The sequence below is a fragment of the Nilaparvata lugens genome, chromosome 7, assembly GCF_014356525.2.
Source record: "Nilaparvata lugens isolate BPH chromosome 7, ASM1435652v1, whole genome shotgun sequence".
NCBI lineage: Eukaryota > Metazoa > Arthropoda > Insecta > Hemiptera > Delphacidae > Nilaparvata > Nilaparvata lugens.
The window spans coordinates 20,961,729-20,983,624 of NC_052510.1; the positions used below are offsets into that span (position 1 = coordinate 20,961,729).

General features: G+C 33.7%; 1 protein-coding gene across 1 annotated transcript in view; it reads right to left on the reverse strand.

Annotated features, from left to right (window-relative positions):
• Positions 1–16,436, reverse strand: part of LOC120352174 (activating signal cointegrator 1 complex subunit 3-like) — a 28,842-nt gene extending 12,406 nt beyond the window's left edge. Inside the window, exons 1-5 of the mRNA XM_039431875.1 lie at positions 16,138–16,436; positions 5,529–5,677; positions 4,870–4,973; positions 2,570–2,721; positions 1,134–1,457 (exon numbers count right to left, since the gene is read on the reverse strand). Of these exons, the coding sequence (XP_039287809.1) occupies positions 1,134–1,457; positions 2,570–2,721; positions 4,870–4,973; positions 5,529–5,665 (717 nt within the window). The 5' untranslated portion in view covers positions 5,666–5,677; positions 16,138–16,436. The remainder of the gene's footprint in view (positions 1–1,133; positions 1,458–2,569; positions 2,722–4,869; positions 4,974–5,528; positions 5,678–16,137) is intronic.
• Positions 16,437–21,896: the final 5,460 nt, after the last annotated feature.

Genomic DNA, 21,896 nt, shown 5'->3' on the forward strand with positions numbered 1-21,896 from the left:
GTATGTCTACTGCGAATACATATACAGAGTGGAAAGTGAAATATTGTCCCCAAAAAATGTATGTTTGAAGTTAAATTAATCACGAAAAAAATAATTAATAATTTTATTTGCCAAAAAACAAAATACAAAAAACTTTACAAAAAATAAATAAGTATATGCTACTGCACTTAACTGAAATAGATACATAAAAATTTGAGGAAATGTTAAATTATTTTATTTTCAATTAGTATATATTTTTAATAGCATTGCTAGCATAGAAAATTTTTCTGTTCGCTAGTAATGAGTTGAGATTAAAAAAATAATAATAATACAGTAATATATTCAGAAAAACAAATAATTATGTTCTCACATTTTGCAACATTTAATATGGAGCTTTCATCTTTATTTTCAAAAACCCTAGACCACAGATGAGAAAGTAAAAAAATTACGGATTTTATCTTTATTATATTAGTTTTCTATAAACAATTTCATTTGAATTGCTAAAAAATTTTGTGTACATTACTTAATCAAAATTACACAAAATTAAAACGATATCTTGAAAAAAATGTTAGATTTAACCCAGTCATCGATTAGAGTAATAAAGTTTCCAAGCTACCTTGAAAGACGTAGTCCAAATTGAGAAGATTCTCAAATTGAAGAAGACAGAATGAGAAGATTCTATCAAATATCATAGATTGGTTAATTCTAAACACTTTGTTGGTAAAATCAATTCGATATCTCTCAGAATAACTGAATAGCAAGCGATGTAAAAAATTTCTGTCAATAATGACCGCCATCTTGAATTTTTTAACGATGTCGAATATTTTCGTTGTGTCCATAATCAATATTCTTATTCGGCTTGTTGTAACAAAGAGTTTGAGGCTCTATGCAAGTAGGCTCTACATTGAAGTAGTTAGAAAAATCGATTTTATAGTTCTAGTTCATTGTCCGTGTGTGTTTGGAAAAACGCCCCAGGAATCATGCAGGGTTTTCTTTGGAGGGTGCTGGAGAACACATTATTTGTTAACGTACAACACATGAAGATATATCGTTTTAAATGTGCTAAATGTCAAATCTGAAATAATTAGACATTCAAAAACTAATATTTGCTGGGATTATTGAACTTATTTTCAAACACGACTTGCATAACTTACCGTATGCTTCTTGCTGCTGCTGCTGCTTGCATTCTTGTCGTCGGCCGACTGGTGACTGTTAGTCTGGCCATTGTAGATCATTGAAAACGACTCAAGCGTCTGCAGCTGTGGTGTTGACGTCGTGGTCAGATCGCATAGAAAGCTGACGTCAGGCATTTTCAGGCCGTTGGCACTTGCCATTGGAGCCGCGTATGGGATTTTCGCGCCATACATTTCCCTAGCCGAGCCGTTACAATTCTCACTTGCTGTACTGCTGCTAAGCCATCTCTTCTCCAGCGTTTCCAGACAGTCTTCGGAGAGTAGCGTTGCTAGCTTGTTCACTTCCTGAGCAACAGATACCAGCATTTATTTACCTAACTAAGGCCCATATGCAGATACTCGGTTCAAACAGAGAAATGTCAGCTGTTCGTTTAAACCCCGTATGAAACAAATTATGATAAATGCAACCATATCTACAAGTGAACTTAGGTTAGCGATAAACGTAGATGACCCTAAGAAAAACATATATGAAGCATCATTATCATCCAATGAAATTATGAAATCATCTTTAAAAGTTTGACACAAACTTTCTGATGAATAATTATGTTGTATTTCATAATAACAACACTATGTGTGGTCTCTTCTACTGGAAATGTTTCATTTTTACAAAAATTTGGATTCTGATACTCGAGGCATCATCTTCAGTAGAAGATTGAGCTTAAAACATATTATTATTGTTTTAAAATTTGTTTTTATCCTCTATTCTATATACTACAAGTTTGATTTGTGTTTCTCCACGATCGTATCAATTCGTCAATTTTAATTGAAAGTTTCATTTAGATTCGTGATACCTACAAATGATGTCATGCCAAAATGAATGATTTTGTGTGAATAAAAAATATGGGTTGTTCTATCTCATATTTATTGAGTGTTTTTTCACATTGGGAATAAGGTACTACCAAAAACACATGTCCAAAATCAAGGCATCCATAGAGTTAATAAACTTTGGATGTTTCAACTATTTCATCGGAAAAGTATTCCATTTTCATAAACGATGACCCGGTTTCCAGGGCACTTGACACTCATTGAATCTAATGAGCCATTGAATATTTAATTAGGTTTAGTAGTCCATTGCGTTAAATAGATAACCTTAAAATATCAAATTAAATCAATTCAAAATTTACATTGAATGAAGTTTTATTGTTTAATTATAATTTATAGTTCTCTAAAGATTTATTATTCAGTCCAAAATAAAATTGAAGTTATTTACTATCTAGAAATCTGGGACATGATTTATTGTAAAAACAATACAAAAATGTATTATTTTTTGTTATGTTGAATAGAAGATTCTCATTGATAACTTTTTATTAACCAATGGTATACTGTGAATGTTAATTAATATATTTAAAAATAGGATAATACATTGTGATGATAAACTGAAATAATGAGTCACTTACAACGCAAATATTATCAGCAAAGTTTTGCGTCACTAAACCGAACATCTGCCTGAGTAGCATCAGGTGACGGTTCAGAACAATTCGTTCTCCATAGAAGAGGCGTATCAAAAAAATTGTTGCTTCATCGACAACTTCCTTTGACTGATCATTGCCTACAAAATTAAGATCATGGAATTAATAGATCTGGGGATAAAGAAATCCATTCATTAATTTGTTCATATTCATGAATTTGTTTATTTTTGGAAGTTTATTTATGTATTAATCCATTCATTGATGTGATTATTCGCTGATTTATTTATTTATTACAATAAGTAAAATCACTTGCGGGAAGAATCAGCATGCTCAAGTTCAAAACTTTTCCCATTCCATCTTATACATCACACAGTCCAAAAGTTGATTCATCCAATAACATAGGTTGCAGATCATAAAAGTGATTGGGATTGAAAAACACTGATCGCTTCCCCTCCCGAATTTTCATACAGTCCAAAATAAATTTGGAATAGAGGGAGATTTATGCTGGAAGCTGGATGTGCCCTATCAAAGGCTGCCACTAACAAGGCTGCCAGGACTCGGTTAGGCCTGGTTTGCCCATCTGTCTGTCAGGCTTAACAACAAATTACCAATATTCACCAGGAATCTACCTGCTGTGCAGTACCGGAAGGAAATGAGATAACCCTCTGTATTCACTGCCTGAGTTTTTTTAATGTAGGATAGCAATGTAAAGAGCTCCTTTGTTAATTATTTTCTATAAATATGTTGTCAACAGCTTTTGTAACAATCTGTGACTTTTGTGACTATTTGTTAGTGGCAGGCCTTTTTAAGCTTGTGTCCTTGGGGGTTCTCACCATAATTATGATCTTGACTTCAATAAAATAAAATGAAATTCGATAAAAAATGGTATTTATTCTATAAGACGAATCTGATCCAAAGTATTCTACTTTTTAATAGTGACAAAACTATTCAGAATAATGAGCCAAAAATTTTATTTCAACGGAATGGAAAAAAGTGTGAATGATTGCAATTATTCGGATGTGGATATCAACTTTAAAATAAAAAAATATATAATATAGAGACATTAAGTTGAAGTGTCAATAATGGATTGAATATTAGTGCTCAATAATCAATTGAGAAAAATTACCGTAACACAACGTTAATTCGTATCAGCAGAGAGATAACTGAAAATTCATAAGCTATTGTATATGGTAATTGATTCATCTTGGAATAGACTTGTCTTATCGGATTAAAATGATATTGTCTTATGTATCGGATTAAAATTTTATACAAAATACTCTTGCATCTCAAGACTACAATTCATTCAGAATAACAAGTGATTTTTATGGTTAACTTTTTCACTTTTATTAAAGTACTTTTAAATTACTTGTTAAGTGTGGATGCGTTTTATGGCGCTGACTTCCATCTTGAGCAGGCAAGGAGTACCTTGATACTGAAACTTGTAAGTTAAGGAATGGAGAATTGATGGAGAAGTGGGGAAGGGTTAGGTGAGGGAGTAGTTGGTTGTCTACTATGGTGTCAAAGAGTGAAGGTATTTGAACTGTATTGAAGTTGAAGAAGATCGAGGTTGACGTTGGGTTGGCTTTTTATTTATTCATATATTTCAATTTTTCTACAGTGTTTACACTGTGTCCTTTTTGTGTGATGTGGATTATGTCTATGTTACTCAGGGGTGAGCTCACCCCCTTCACCCAATCCCAATAGGCAGAACATCTCCTCAGTACCAATCACCAACATCCAAATAAACATGATCACTTGAAGGATTCAGTATTAATGTAGCCTACTCCTTGCCTGCTGAAGATGGAAGTCAGCGCCATCAAATGCATCCACACTTAACATTAGAAGAAAGAAAAATCAGAATAATTTGTTATTGAATTTATATCCAATGATTTGAATTCTATAGATTCTACTGATTCGAATTCTAGTAGAATAAGACATTACCAAATTCTATGACTCAAATTTGAGTCACCAAATCTATGTCTACTTATTCAAAGTGTAATGCCGATTTGTGCTTTAAGATTATAATATTACAAAAAATAGTTAAACTGTAATTTACTTAATTAGACATGATGTCAATAGATAATTATATTTATTCGCCACTATAGTAGTGGGGTGTCCCGAGGGCCAACTTACATAATCAAAGAGCACACACTCTCAAAATTTCATTCACAAGAAATGGTAATTTATCCAAGATCACAGAATGACACTGAACTAATAAAGAAAACAAAAGAATGTTATTTTGCAATTGTAAGATACATTTTAAATAAAAACCTCTCAGCTTTACTTACCACTTAACTGACCGGCAAGTGATCTAATAGAATGGAGGACACCAACAGTCATTTTTATCTCGTTTTTACATGCAAAATTGACGAATTCGTTATACGTGAAGCTCCTGGAATAAATACCATTCAGTATAAAAAATTCGCGAATTCAATTGATCAATATTTTATTATTCAATAGTGATCATAATCCTAAAAACTCGTCTATTTAAACTTATATCTCACAAAAACTTGAAAAAAATAATAAGTCAATATTTTTAAGGTGCATACTTAAAATTCGTATTCTTCCTTGGTTTTCCATATCATCAGCTTTCTGTGAAGAATATGGCATACAACTTTCAACTCACTTTACAAGAACGTAGCCTACCAAAATAACCATTCTATGAAGCTGAAAAATTTATGGTTTCACCGATTCATAAAAAGGATTTTTCAGATCTCAGTATTTTTATTAATTTATTTTGCAAAGTTTTAGAATTTACTCTGCAAACCATACATCAGCCAATGTAAAAGATACTATCAGTGTCATACAATTATTTATCATTTACAATGATTATGAATATCCAGGGCTACTTTTTGTAATAAAATGAAACTAATATAGTACCCTTTTTATATCATAAAACACCTTTTACGTCTTAAAAAACAAAACGTCTACCTCCTCCTTAACCTACCTCTTCATTTCCTGGGCCTTCCTTCTCCGAAGAGCATCTAAAGTTTGTGCTTCTTTATTTATGTTACGAGGATTGGATAGATTTGAAAATGCCCTCATTGACTTGGTCAATCGTGGAAACTCGTTTGGTGGATCCATATTTGTGTTTTTCTGAAAGATGAAGCAATGATTGAGTGAAATTTAAAAATAAATATAAGAATCTTAAATAATCTCAACTTTTCTACGTTCTAAACATATAATGTTTAGTAGTGATGAAGAATTTCAGATTTTATTGAACTGATGAAGAAGGTTTCAAGAAAAACAATACCTAGAGGTTGTGGAACTTGTTATATCCCAGGAATCTCTGATGAGCAAAGCCAATTCTGGAAAGATACAAGGACCAGTTCGAGAGAGATCCTTTTGATGAGGAGACCATCAGAGTAGAAGAACAAGGGTTTAATGTCAAAGAACCGTAACCCCCAAAATCTACTTTTTCAGAAAACGCATTTGAATGTTACCCATAGCAAAGAATGCTTTTTACTGACAAAACGGTCAGAGCAGCAGAAATAAATTTCACTATTCATAATTTTCTAATATTCCTAGACAATTCATTAATTTTTTTAGTATTCAATCTCTTTGATATTGAAAATATTATTTGAAAAAATGTTGTCTGACATACGGCTTTCTGACATTGAAATGAAATATACTTTTCCACAAACGGCTTTCTAGGGAATTGAGGTCAATAGAAATTAAATATAATATTTTAATCAATAAATCAATATTTTATTCAAATTTGCACATTCCGAGTTAGATTTTCAACTTCCTATAAAAATTATGGTATTGTTCTCTTATTACACCACTTGAACATAACTGATTCAAATTCAGGTTTTCAAATTTATCTTGGCCTATTCCAAGTTGCTCATTTAAGCTTCTTCAAGGCTCAAATTTCCAATGGAAAATCCCCTACGCTCACTTCTTGTTATTTAGAATTATTTGAATTCTTCTCTTGATTGTATTTGAAATAAATACATTAATTAATAATAATCAGTTTATTTCCATATCAAGCAAGATTACAAGATTGAAACCGTCAGTTTTTCCTAATCTCCAACATTTTTTAAAATAAACATATACACTATACAGTACAAAGAAAAAGACAGTTAAACAGTGAATCTATAAATTAAAAAATTATAAAGAATATATTATTAAAATAGTAATATTGTATAATATAAAATATCATATAGTAATATGATTGATATTAGTAGTCACTAATGATATATATCGGCCTGTCTCCCAAGATCTTTCTTAATTGGTTGCCTTTCAGGGATTTGATGTGCTCTGGCAATTTATTGAAAAATATAACCCCTTTAATAAATGAATCATTCTCTATTAGTTTCCTATTTACACTTATCCTGTGATAAAATTAAGATTTGCTAATGTTCTTGCTATGTATGTCACTTGAAGCAGTCAATTTATGTGAATTTTTGTGGATGATGATTATAGTTTTATATATGTAGAGAGCATAAACTGTCAATATTTTATAGTTTTGAAATGTAGTTCTACAAGAGTCTCTATATCCTAGTCCGAAATTATATGTCAATATTCTTTTTTGAACGAGAAAAAGTCTATTCATGTATTTATTGGTAAGGGCAGCTTTTATTATATGTCTCTGAATCAAGGAAATTTTGTTGAAATGTGTGTCCAATGCTCCACCCCAAACCCTAATCCCATACTGAAATACAGACTGAGCATAAGCGAAATATATTAATCTCAAAATAGATAAGTCTCCCAGACCGTTCAATCTGTAAAACTTGTGGATAATATAGAGATAAAAAGATTTGATCTGACTTTTGTACTTGCATTTTGACCTCTAAGTCAATTTCTGTACATTGCAGCTTGTTTGAAAGATATGTCTCCATAAGTTTCAATGCTAGACCTCTAATACCATGTTTTGTTAGTTTTGTTAATACTATAGAATGGTCAACTGAGTCAAAAGCCTTTGAAAGGTCAATGAAAGTACCTGAAATAGGTTTATTTTGGTCAAGACATTCGTAAATCTTTTGGGTGAACTCAGCAATTGCATTTATTGCGGATAAGCCCTTATAAACTACATTTTGCATCAGACTTCCCGTATTGAAGCCATGTGATGTCCAACCATCTTACAGGATTCCCCTCTGTGTCTATTTTTCTATGTTTGATCAATTCTTTCTGTGGAGCATCAAAATTGTACACATCAGCCAATTTCAGAGAATCGTAGAACTAAATGGTGTGCAATGGTAGAGAGCCTTGATATGAAAATTAATAGCAGACGTGCTTGGAAGCTCCTCAAGAATTTGAATGGTGATGGGACCCAAGCCAAGGCCTCTTTCTATCCTGTGTCAAATGATATAACTGTGAGGATTTTGTATTTGACGAAAAGGCATATGGCATGACCCATACCATGTCAGCAACATTCTGAATGCCCAGTTCACACAACCTACAACTGAGACCAGCACCGAAATAGAATCTGCCTTGCAAACTGTGGATGAAACCCCAACGTTTGAGCACTTCAAGCCCATATAGCCTTTGTAAAGGAACTACAAAATCTTGCAACAAAACTTGAAGCAAATAGCTTGGCCGGTTTTGATTATATCTCAGGGAAAATAATCAGATACTGCGAGGATGAGCTGAATGCACCACTTCTTCACATTGTGAACGCAACAATCCAACAAGCTACATTTACACGAAGCATGATAAATAGCCAAAATATACCCTAAGTACAAAGGAGGTGACAAGGAGGATCCAAAGTACTACCGACCAATAGCTAACTTATCTACACCATCTAAAATAATAGAAAGAGCTATCTATGATCAACTTATCTCACACATGGAAGGCAACAACTTCCTGACAGGGAGACAGCATAGATTTAGGAGATATTTTGGCACATCAACAGCAACTTCAGAGCTCTGCAATGATATCAATAAAATCTGGGAGGAAAAGAAAACAGCATCAGGACTGTTTATAGATCTGCAAAAGGCGTTTGATAACATTGAATGGAAAACCCTGAAAATCAAATTGACGAAACTTAAGATAGAGGAAAAGGCTCTCCAATGGATAGACAACTACTTATCAAACAGAAAGCAGTATGTGGAAATTGATAACTTTGTAAAAAACAATATTATTACATATAAATCATCACTACGGACAGTATTAAAGGGTGTACCACAAGGATCAATCCTGGGGCCGCTGCTTTTCTTAGCATATATAAATGATCTTCCAGAAGAACTCGGAAATGGAAAAAGTTGCATTCTATTTGCTGATGACACAACAATACTAGTACCAACTGAGAGAGGCGCCACAACTGAGAATATAATAGACACCACATTGGACGAAGTCACCAACATCTGCAATAGATTGAAACTCCTAATCAACAAATTTAAAACAGTTCACATAAATTTCACTCCATCCAATAATTCGAACCAGCAGATTAGTAATAGTGTTGACTCATTGAACCACACAAAATTCCTAGGCATGTTAATTGATAAGAATCTTAGCTGGCATGCTTACACAGACGCCCTATGTAAAAAACTGGGGATCCTCAGCTCAAGCCAACCTAGTGAGGATACTCCTGGTACAAAAGAGGGCTATAAGAACCATACTGAGAGTTGACAGAATTGAGCACTGCAGAGCCCTTTTCGTCAAATACAAAATCCTCACAGTTATATCATTATTCATCCTGGAATCTGTTATCCAAATGAAGAAAGTGCTCAGATCGGACCGACACAGTTACAAAACTAGAAACAGACAGAACATAGACCTCCCATAGCACAGACTCCAGAAGTACAGTAGGTCCCCTATGTACACCGGACCTCACCTCTACAACCAGCTAACATCTAGCCTAACAAAATATCCAAGACAGGAAAACCTTCATCACGAAACTAGTTTGTACACGAGTACACCTGCAGACCACAAGGAATAAACGACCACTACAAAGGGAAGATGAAATGACGATTCCCGCAGCCCTGGCTGCTGGTGAAGACCACAGAAGTATCAAGTAAGTAAGCATCAAAAGTAACACAAGTACTAAAGCTAAGGTTCACACACGGAACAATATATTATCAGGAAGCTGACCAATTCCAAATGGGGAACTCAACCAGCCACACTAAGAACATCGGCAATTGGTCTGTGTCTGTAAGCAGCAGAATATGCAGCACCTGTTTGGAGCTCCTCAGTTCAAAACAAGTGGATATGGCATTAAATGAAACAAAGAGGGTGATAACAGGATGTCTAAGACCAACAACAGTTCACAGGTTGTACCCTCTAGCAGGAGTAGCACCACCCAATATCAGAAGAAAGTTTGCAAAAGGCATTGAGAGGACTAAACAGGCAAGTGACCCACCCCATCCACTGTTTGGGCATCAACTTGCAGTTGGACAGTTGAAGTCAAGAAGTTTCTTGGCAACATCCCATGTCCTGCAGGGCTCTCCTGAAGAAAATCATGTGGAGCAGTGGAGGGATTGCCATTTTAGGAAGGATTGTCTCCTGGTCATGATTTGGCTTTTTTGACTTGGAAAGCTCTCAACCGTTTAAGAGCAGGAGTCAGATGGAAATTGCATTTTATTCAAATGCTAATGAATTAATAATTATTTTTAAACGAAAATCCAAATTAAATGCTGTAAATCACCCCGAATACTTCTGCTACTGCAAATATTGACAACAGGGTAAACAGCTAGATGGAAATTTGCTGAGCGCTACTATACAAAAATTATTTATCAGCCCGGGAATCAAACCCAGTACCTCCTAATTGCCGGTCAGGAATGCTTACCCTTACACCAAACTGACAATCTCTGGATAGGAGCGCTCATTTTATACGAAGCCGCTATGGCTACGGGTACTGGGTTTGATTCCCGGGCTGACAAATAATTTTTGTATAGTAGCGCTCAGCGAATTTCCATCTAGCTGTTTACCCTGTTGTCAATATTTGCAGTAGCAGAAGTATTTGGGGTGATTGACAGCATTTAATTTGGATTTTCGTTTGAAAATAGTTAAGAGTAGGAGTGTCCAGATGAAAAACAAACCTGCAAAAATGGGGTTTATTGCCAGCTCATGATGACATCTTCTGTGAGTGTGGAGCAATTCAGGAGCAGGAGCACTTGGTTGTGTGCCCTCAGCTTGATGTCAAATGTAAAAAGGAGGATCTCTTTGAAGCAAATGACAAAGCAATAATTTTGGAAACATGAAAAAAACAATAATAATAATAATGAATAATATAAACAAGGATAATTGATCCAATGTTTATATATTTATTATTATTGTTGTTTTTTTGCATGTGACCTGTGTATCTAATGATTGTTGCTTGTTTGGACACGGAAAGTAAGTAGGCTTAGTTTGTTTATTTATTCACAATATTACATCGGAAACAACAGGTAATGACCCAAATATGTTGCCTCAACACAACAATAAGTAAAGTATACAGTTTAATCAAAACAAAAAAAGATACTGTAGAATATTAGAAATAAATAAGTCTCAAAGATTAATACTCAACGTGTGTAATCTCTATTAAAACATGTAGGATAGAGTGAATTCCAATCAACAAACTATTAAATATTATAACTGATTTATGTCATCTGTTTTGCATAACATCTGGTTTCTGGTATACTACATCTTCCCCCTTTCTTCTTAAGTTCAATCTGCATATCGCAGTTGATCTGCGTGGCATCTTCTCATCGTTTCCTCAACATTCACTAGGTATGAGTATGGTCCATTTACTTTAACGATTTTTCCTTTTTCGTAGCCTTTGCCTGATCTGTCTAGTACCAATACGCCATCGCCCTCTCCGAACACCTTTGCGTTGACTCTCGGCTTGCTGTTCCCTTGTCTAACTAACTCTTCGTCTACTCTGTCGTAACATCTGGTAGTAATAGATCTATTTTGCAGCGTAACTCGCGACCGAACATCATAAAAGCAGGTGTTTTTCCCGTTGCTCTCTTTGGGGATGTTCTATGAGCGAATAAAAATTTATTTAGTTTTTCTTGTAAGGTGCCAGTACTTCCTTTTGAAATTCCCATACGTTCTTTGAACGTTCGTACACAACGCTCCGCCAATCCATTGCTTTTTGGGTGATATGGGGTGATACGTGCATGTTTTATGTTCAGTTCTTTGCAGAAATTTTGGAATTCATACGAAGTCAGTTGAGGACCGTTGTCACTTACAATTATTCTTGGGTAGCCAAATTTAGAAAATAGATCTTGTAATATATTGATCGTGGATTTTGTTGTGGTTGTTGACATGGGTATTACTTCGAGCCATTTCGATCTAGCATCTACAACGACTAACCACATTTTCCCTAAAAATGGTCCTGCGAAATCTATGTGGATTCCAGACCACACTTCTGTTGGAAAAGTCCATGAGAAAAGTGGCATCTCAACATCTCTGTTTCTGTTTTCTTGACATGCGGTGCAGTGTTTTACATGTTCCTCTAAATCTTTGTCCAGTCCAGACCACCATACTTGGAATCGTGTTTTTCCTTTCATTGCTACAATTCCTGGATGACCTTCTTCATGAAGAATTTGTAGTACTTTTGTTCTTAATCTTGTGGGTATGACTAAACGACCCGACCAGAGGAGTATGCCATTTTCAAATGATAGTTCTTCTCGTTTATTGTAATATGGTAGTAGTTCTTTGTTTACATTTGTATCTGTTGTCCAACCACTTCGGAGATAGTTTGTAACTTTTGCAAGTGTTGTGTCATGTTTTGTTGTTTCTTGTAAGCTCTTTGTTGATAATGGTATATCTTGAAATCGAAGGTGGAAAAGATGTGCTCTATTGTTTTCCCCTAACTTTTCGTTTTTTGACTTCAATACATTTTCCAAAGGAAACCTTGATAGCATATCCGCCGTTGCATTATCTGCACCTCTGTGATAATTTATTGAGTAGTCGTATGAGCTCAAAATTAAAGCCCATCTAGCAATACGGTTGGAAACAACTTTTGGAATAGAGTCATTTTCACCGAAAACTTTCACTAAAGCTTTATGATCAGTACGAATCTTAAAGTGTCTGCCATAGAGGAACTGTACAAAACGTGTTACTCCGAAAATTAAACCTAATGCTTCTTTTTCAATCACACTGTACCGTTTTTCAGCTTTGTCAAGTCGTCTTGATGCGAACAAAATTGGCCTTTTAGTACCATCAGTATATCTGTGAAAAAGAGCTGCACCTAATCCGACTTCACTTGCGTCTGTGGCAAGAATTAGAGGAAGTGATTCATCATAATGAGCTAAAGTATCTGATGTTGTTAATAAATGTCTCAATTTTGTAGCGATTTGTTCATGTTTTTTATCCCAGTGCCAATTTGCTCCTTTTTGAAGTAATTTGTGTAACGGAACGCACAGTGATTGTAAATGTGGAACAAATTTACTGTAGTAGTTGATTGATCCCAAGAAGGATCTTAGTTCTTTGACATTTTTCGGTGATGGCATATCTTCTACGGCTTTGATGTGTTCAGTTGTGGGGTGTATACCTGTTTGATCTATTCTGTGTCCCAAATAACTGATTCCTCAAACCATTTACATTTTGTGGTTTGTACTCGAAGTCCATTGTTTTCAAAACGTTTTAACACTTCCCTGACTCTGTTAATGTGTTCTTCTCTTGTGGGAGCTGTTATTATTACATCGTCTAAAAGACATGCAACGCCTTCCAAGCCAGCCAAGATTTGATCCATTTTACACTGAAAAGCTGCTGTTGCTATTTTTATCCCAAAAGGAAGGCGTGAATATCTGAAAAATCCTTTATGAGTAGAAATAGTGAGATACTTTTGTACAGAAGTATCAACTTCCATTTGTAGATATGCATCCTTCAAATCAATAATTGTGAATTCTTTCCCTCCTGTAAGTTTTGAAATGATTTCTTCAAACCTAGGTAGGGGATAGTTGTCTGGACTTATAAACTTGTTTATGGTGGTTTTAAAATCAGCACATATCCGGACTGCTCCTGTAGGTTTCACCACAATAACTATTGGTGAGGACCATGTGATAGGTTCTTCACTTGTGTTTACAGGTGATAGTACATTACTGTCTACTAAACGTTGTAGTTCCATTTCTACTGCTTTTCTTAAGGAAAACGGAACTGGACGTGGTTTTGCAACTATTGTTATGGCATTTTTTGACATGTGGAAAAGTACCTTGCAGTTCTTTATTGTTCCCAGATTTGGATTGAAAACATCAGAAAAATCTGTGATTATTTTATTTACCAAAACTGAGTTTTTTTTTTGTGGAGAGCTTATCGTTTTTTTTACTGAGCATATTTCAGCACCGGGAGGTAAGGGTAGATTGAATTTGAGGACCCAATTAAGTCCAAACAAAGGTATGTCATCTTTCTTTATAACAATTACTGGTAATTTCCTGGAGTCACCAAAAGCATTGACGTTTATATGTGTTTCTCCAAGTGTTTCAATGTCAATCCCTGTGTATGCCGTGAGGTTTCTTGTTGGTTTTAAAATGGGACTTCCAATTTTTTTCCATAATTTCTCGTTAATAACGCTGTAAGCGGCATCTGGATCATACAGCATTTTCACTGTGTTGTTGTTGAGTTTAACGTTCACCATTACTTTACAGCCTTTTTCCAGAGTTCTTATATGTTCAATATCGGAAAGTGACAGGTTGTCATCTTCTATTGATAAATTTTCGCGGACCTGATTTATCTGTTTGTCTTTTACAATTGTAGCGTTCCCTACTTTTAGACATGCTCTAGCAAAATGGTTCTTAACTCCGCAAGCTTTACAAAATTTGTTATTTGCAGTGCACATGACACCATCAGAATGTTGCCGGTTTCCACAACGGAGACAATGTGTATTTTTGTTCAATTTTAGATTCGATTTCTTTTCATATTTTTCGTTGTACTTTTGAGGGTTAGATTCCATTGCCTGATGTTTATCAGAAATTTTTACTCTATTCAAATTTGTAGAACTGTTTTTAATTTCTTGCTGTTGAAGGTTAACGGTTTCTAGCAATTTTGCTGATTCTACTATTTTTGTAAAAGTTGTTTGTGTTGATGCATGCATTCTCAATAACTCAAGTTGCCAACTATCGTTGTTGATGCCTAATATGAACTGATCTCTTAAACGTTCATCCAGGTTATTACCAAAATTACAATTTCCTGCGAAAAACCTTAAATCTAGTTCAAATTGAGTTATGGTCTCACCTTCATTCCGGAATCGTCGAGAAAAACAAACTCTCTGGGATAGAGGTGCTTGTGGTTTCGTGTAGTATTTGTTTAAGACTTCTATCGCATCATTAAATCCAATGTTGTTTATGGGGGTCGGATGCATAGAATCGAAAACTATCTTGAATGGTTGCGGTCCCAAATTCTCAATTAGTAAGTCTCGTTTTTTTTCTTTGTTTTTGATGTTTCCATTTCGTAGGAAAATCTTGAACCTTTCGTGCCAATATATCCAATCTTCGGTTGTTCCGTCGAATGGTTGACATTTGCTGTGATTTTTATTTACCGACTGCGCCATGTAGAATATTAGAAATAAATAAGTCTCAAAGATTAATACTCAACGTGTGTAATCTCTATTAAAACATGTAGGATAGAGTGAATTCCAATCAACAAACTATTAAATATTATAACTGATTTATGTCATCTGTTTTGCATAACATCTGGTTTCTGGTATACTACAGATACAAAAACTAATTTATGAAAAAAAATACTTAGAAAACTACTTCTAAAACATTCTTTAATAGAGTTGATGGTGAAAATAAATATATGAAGTGATGATGGATAGATGTTATCAATGAAGATGATGAGAGAGCATGCAGTCTCATGTGATGCAAAGTTCCTGAGAATTTAAGATTAAGGATATATTTCTAGGGAATATAAATTCTTGAAAATCTATTGAAATTTATTGTTTTTGTGAGAAATGATCAAGAACACCAAGTGGCAATCAAAAGTTATATCTAAATAAACCGTTCAAGTTATAGAAAAATTATTACAGTATAAGCATAGTAGTTTACTTTAAAACTGTAATGAGTTCAAAGAATTCAAAAGTTTTAAGTTTATTTAATTATCATTTAATGATAGGTGTAAGGAGGAATAAGCTCTCATTTCCAATCATTTAATTGTATATCACTATTTTATCATCTACTTCTAAGTCTTGGAAGTTGAATCAATGCTAAAACGAGTGGGAACGGCATTAAATAAAACAATGAGGGTGATAGCAGGATGTCTAAGACCAACACTAGTGCACAGTTGGTACCCTCTTGCAGGAGTAGCACCACTCAATATCAGGAGAAAGGTTGGTGCATACATTGAGACTTATGCTCTCAGTGAGTTTACTTCGATGGATAACACGTTGATGAGTTCATGTCTCTGAATGATTCATGTTGGTTGTGTCTAACTTTTGAATGGCGTTTATTTTTTACTTTTTTCGTGCCTTTGTGGTATTTCAATTGCATTATAAACATAGAATACTGGACATTTAATTATTATTATTTACCTTCTTATCACAGATAGGCTAGATAAAATTATTTGAGTTGATAATATTAACAGAAGACAGACACAGATTGTAATATGTAAGGCCTATGTAGAACTTCAATAAATAAAACTATAAAACAAATAGACCATTTATTAATAAGCTACAAAAATAATACTAAGCTTACCTTTTTTATAATTGGATCAATTTTTTAAATTCAGCTTCTAAATTAATCCTATCATTCGAAAAAGCAGTGTCAACACATTGTAAACATTTTCTCTAAGAGCTCATTACCAAATTACCAATTTTATCAAGTAGTCTGATATACATGATGGAATGATAATTTGATACAATACAGCTTTAAAACAGTGTTGTATTGTAAATTTTACTTGAATCAGAAAAGGTAAAATTTGATCCTGACTGTAAAGTTTTATCAATCCTACCGCAATGTTCAACAATGAACAAGTGAAAGCAATTTTCTAGGTTATGGTTCTATCATTCTTCGAACGCCAGTGAACTCTAAACTAACTGGAACGGGCTGTCCAATGCTTAGCTACAACCAAAAGTGTGTAAGGCGGAGTGAGTGAGACAGGCAAACCGTGTGGGGTTCCCTTCTCTCTCGTACTCATACATTCAAGCAGGCTGTTGCAGCTCTTGAGTACGATTTTTCATTTTTAAAGTTTAAAAACGGATTTGAATGAGTACTAGGGCTATTAGTATTAGATCACAACCTTTTCTCTTAAATATTGTGATGTATTTGTAGTGAAATGCGTGGAATTGAATAAAAATACGACCGAAAAATGGTGATGTATTGTGTTGCATTTGGATGCAAGAATGGGCATGTTAAAGGAAATGAAATACCATTTCACAGGTAAGTCGAACATTTTTATTCTGTTAAATAATTTGAAGAAATCTTTTTGTTTTACATACATTTCCAATACTTCTTTCTATATTGATCAGTTTATTTGACCAAAAATTAAACAACAAATTTGGTTATATTCCTAGTAAGTTATACCGTACTGTGATAGTTTCTATGTTTATTGAAAATTTCGGCCTACTTTATAGCATCTAAAATAAAAAACATAGTTGAAGAACAAATTAATCCTTATTCAAAAAAGAATAAATAATATCTGATGCAAAAATTGTGAACGTTTCCCTACAAAGACTATCATTCATTCTATCACATATTCTATGTATGATGTAATTTATGGATATAAATTTGGTGTTAAGCATCAGCATATAATAAATATAGTATATTTATCATAATATTTGTATACGGTATATTATGTAGGTACAGTAGGCGTATCATACATTTTATGTATAATGTATAATATAAATTTAGTGTAAGTAGCAGCATACTAATAGAATCTGATAGTATACCCCTAATACTATAATCTAATAGAATCTATAAGTACGAAAAAATAAACATATAATGAATTTTGTGTAAACACAGCTTTACAATAATGATTAATAATTCTGTGTTATCATCATGAGATGACATAATTTATTTTAGGTACCTACTTTTATCTTGAAAAATATGATATTGCTATCAGCTGAATTGTAATTAATTTTTGAAATCTTCCCATTTCAAATAAATTTAATAATCGTTCAATTTACAATTATAAAATAATTTTATGTGTATAATTATATGTGTATTATTGTTTATATAATTTATAATTATAAAATAATTATTATTTAGCATATTTTACTGTTTGCTTATCATATGGTCATAATTATAATACAATTGATATAATGTTTCTTCATAGATTTCTTTGCATCATTTCTGAAACTCCCACACTGATTTGAAATGTTATCAGAATACCTAGTATATTGCTATCATTACATAATTTAATAATCCTGTGTTATTGAATCATCATAATTTATTTTATTTACCTACTTTTATTGTGAAAAATATGAGATTGGACTATGAGCCTGTTTTTTTATTCCCAATCATTTCATGACAGTTTATATTTGTCCTTGTTGAATAAATAAAAATAAATAAATAATACGCTTCTCTTAAATCTGGCCCAAAGTTATACCCGTGCTTGTGAAAAGTTAACAATACTAAAACTACTGTAGTCACAAATAAAAAAATTCTTCTCTTTATTAATATTCAACCTATATTATTATTTTTGCTCTCAAAAAGTTAACAATGAACTGCTTAATGAAGGAAAAATAACGCTTCCGTGGAATAAGACATACAATATAGAAATAAAATAGAAATTGAGATTGTGCAATGCATTTTCTAATAAGAGCTAATGCGTAACAAAATGAACGAATCCCACAGCAATGCGGGTTGCCTATCTTTACCAGCTGCCTCACTTTTTTTGTGTTGCTAGTCCATTCCAGTTAGTTTAGAGTTCACTGTCGAACGCAAGTCTAAAGATCCAAATTGAGAGGAGCTTCTCTTTGTCTCAGAAACAGAGTAACGGCCAGCAACAGTCACAGTTATAACATAGTTATTCAAAAGTATTCTTTGAGTATCTATAGTGAGGTCCACGTTATAATGGTAGTGTACGATTTGCAATGGTGTTGCTATCCTTGTCTTGTTCAACAAATGTGAAAGAGTCAGGGGTTAGTTTTTATTTAGGTTATATTTAATAATGTTTTATTAGGATAGCTTAGGTTTCTGCTTTAAAATTACAATATGCTAGAAGGGGCTAGGGTCTAGGTGGAGTTATGTTTTTTGATGTTTCAAAGGTAAAAGGATAGGTTAGGGGAATAGGATTTTGCTTTGAACCACATGTTTGTGAACATGTTCATGAAATGAACCGCATGTTTGTGAACATGTTCATGAAATGAACCACATGTTTGTGAACATGTTCATGAAATGAACCACATGTTTATGTTTTGTTCTAAAGATGACAAATAAATCTAAAGTATTAAATGTGAAAGGGTTAGAGGTTAGGTTTTATTTAGGTTATATTTAATAATGTGTTATTAGGATAGGTTAGGTTTTTGCTTTGAAATTGCAATATGCTAAAAGGGGCTAGGGTGCAGTTAGAGTTATGTTTTTTGATGTTACAGGTTTTTTTGGATTATATTTAATAATGTTCCATAAGGTTAGGTTAGGTTTTCACTTTTAAATTGCAATATGCTAGAAAGGGCTAGGGTCCAGGTAGAATAATGATTTTTGATTTTTCAAAGGTGGAAAGATAGGTTAGGATTTTGCTTTGAAATTGCAATATGCTGGAAGGGATTAGAGGTTTTTAAAATAGTTATGTTTATTGATGTTTTAAATGTAAAAGGGGAGGTTGAGGGTTCGGTTTTTGTTTTGAAATGACAATATGCTGACTTTGTTATAGTGTTTTTTAACATCAGTTAAATAACAACTGTTATATTTTATTAATTATATTTTTCAAAAGTACTTTTTCTTTTATAAAAAAAAATGATAATATATTGATTATTATATTGAATTTAATGATAAATCATCATTGGATAATAATATCTTCATCAAATAGAATGACGATTGGCTCCAGTTACAGTGCTCGGTAACCATCATCACAAAGAACGTTACATTCAAAGATCTGACTGAATGGAACGGGAAAAACCCGTTGCTCACGCATGCGCGATACGGTGCTGTCTGAGACTTCTGGGTGCTGTCTGCGCTTCAGTGGGTGTTTTGTCAATTACTGCAATGATGCACAAAGTAGAATGAACTCTTTGGCTCAACCACAGAGAAGAAAGGATTCCTCCTACTTTGTGGCTCAACTAACACCACATTGACTCGAATCGTACGACTCCAGTCGAGGATACTCCAGTCTCACGACCGGGGCCGCGGAATTTATTGGAAATATCTGGAACTAAAAATATCAATGTTAAATTTAAGCCTTGTACACACGTCCGTACAGATTCGCGCGAACAATCGTATGTACATATGCTTCAACATTCACTGTACGTCCTTGTGGACGCGATCCACGTATGCCTCGGCATTCAAAAAGCTATCTGATTAGCAGACGACATGAAGACATGGTCGATGTAGATTTTCCACAACATGACAACAATGGCGTCATTCCATCATTGAATATACGGTAGTTATCACAAATTTCAGCAGTATCATTTCATTTCAATGACTTATATAATAAAATCAAAAATAAAACTTGACAAACGATGTTGGTGGTTTGAACGATTGTAGGTTGAAGTAAGGAATAAATTGCTACATGACATGAGATTGACAATTCAAACTTTATTAGGTTGTCAAAACATTATCTTGTTAATATACTGAATCTAATTCAACTAGTTATCTAAACAATGATATCATCATGAGGGAAGCAATAACTCCACAAGAACGATTGGCTCTAACTTTGAGATTCTTGGCATTAGGCGATTCATTTGTTGGTTTCCAATATCTATTCTGAATCTCAAAAAAATAAAATTTCTACAATAATTCCAGAAGTTTTGATGACCCAATCAAAGCACTTAACACTGTCTCACAAAATTGACAGTCTTCTTTAAGGAAATTAGCCATAAATTGAATCAAATACTAAATTGCTGCCCATTTTAAACTAACTCTGCTCATACATATCAGACTACTTGTAGTCCAAAACAAGATTCTCAAAAAGATTAGCTTCAAGATTTACCTTTAAGGGAATACTAGTTCAAAGTTTGAATAAATCTCTCTATGGATAGCCTAGCTATCTAAAACGTATAATATCATATTGAAGATTACAATTTTAATTAACAACTCTGATTGATAACATGAAACAAACACAAGATGATTTGATAGTCACAGTAAAATAATATTTGAGTTATACTTTCTTGTAGGAACCCTGTAGAGAAGCTTTTTCACTTAAATTATGCAGTTCTAAATTTTTTAATCATGATACAAATTATATACTCCATGCATGTTTCTATTTAAATATTTGACAATCCACATATCCTACAAAATTACAAAAATCCTACAATTTACAATTAGTTATTGGATCACAATTTGATTTGTCATTCATCAACCCAATTCATTGGAATTAGGTTATGACGCCTTCAATGTTTACGTTTTGCCTCACCCGTATGGCAAAATCGCGTCCACACGTACATTCAATGCTCGCCCGAGGCGCCTTTGAGCACGCCAAAATACCGACAGGGTTCCGGTTCGCCCACATGCCTCAGCGAACAGTGTCCAGACGTGCGAATGCAAGCCCATACACGTATGCTCACCCGAGGCAAACGTACGTGTGTACACCGTTTACATGTCCTATGCTTGAAAACTGTTGCTGGGTGGAACTCCGACAGCGGAATTGGAAATATCCGGAACTCCAAATTATGTTGCTATAGTGCGGTCCACGTTATAATGGCAGTAGATAAAGATAGAAGAATAGCGATGCCGATTCTCTCCATCAATTAATTATATTTCTACACCGTCAAAAACATAATTGGCATCATTGTGGACCTAGAAAAGGATAGTAACACCGGCTTTGTCGAATAATAGACAAGGATAGCGAAACCTAAGTTGATCAAATACTGTCATTATAACGTGGACCTCACTATAGGCGGAATTGGGAGTATCTGGAACTCAAAATATCGTTTCCAAGTGGGAGTACTGTGTAATGTGTTTGTTATTGAGAAATGGTTCAAGTCTGACTTATTTTTTGGAATGATATGGACTAATTAGCCCACTTAAGGTAATTCATAGCTCATTATGTATACTGTATTAATTTTGGACGGAAATATTGGACTTGAACTTTAAACAGTAAAAACAACTTGGCTGATTTTTTTGGACTTGTTTTCATTATCAAATTTGGGAATATAATACTTTTGGACCTGGTCTGTCGTTTTTTAGAAAATTTAATATGTTATCAATATAATAATAATAATAGCATTACGTTTATAGGTTGTGTTATGAATAATAATAATGTAAGTGTAACATAGGGTACATTTGCATTTTGCAACAGAAACAGCTTCTTATGGAGTATTGTTTTACAGGCTACTATTTTTTCATGTAATGTATTC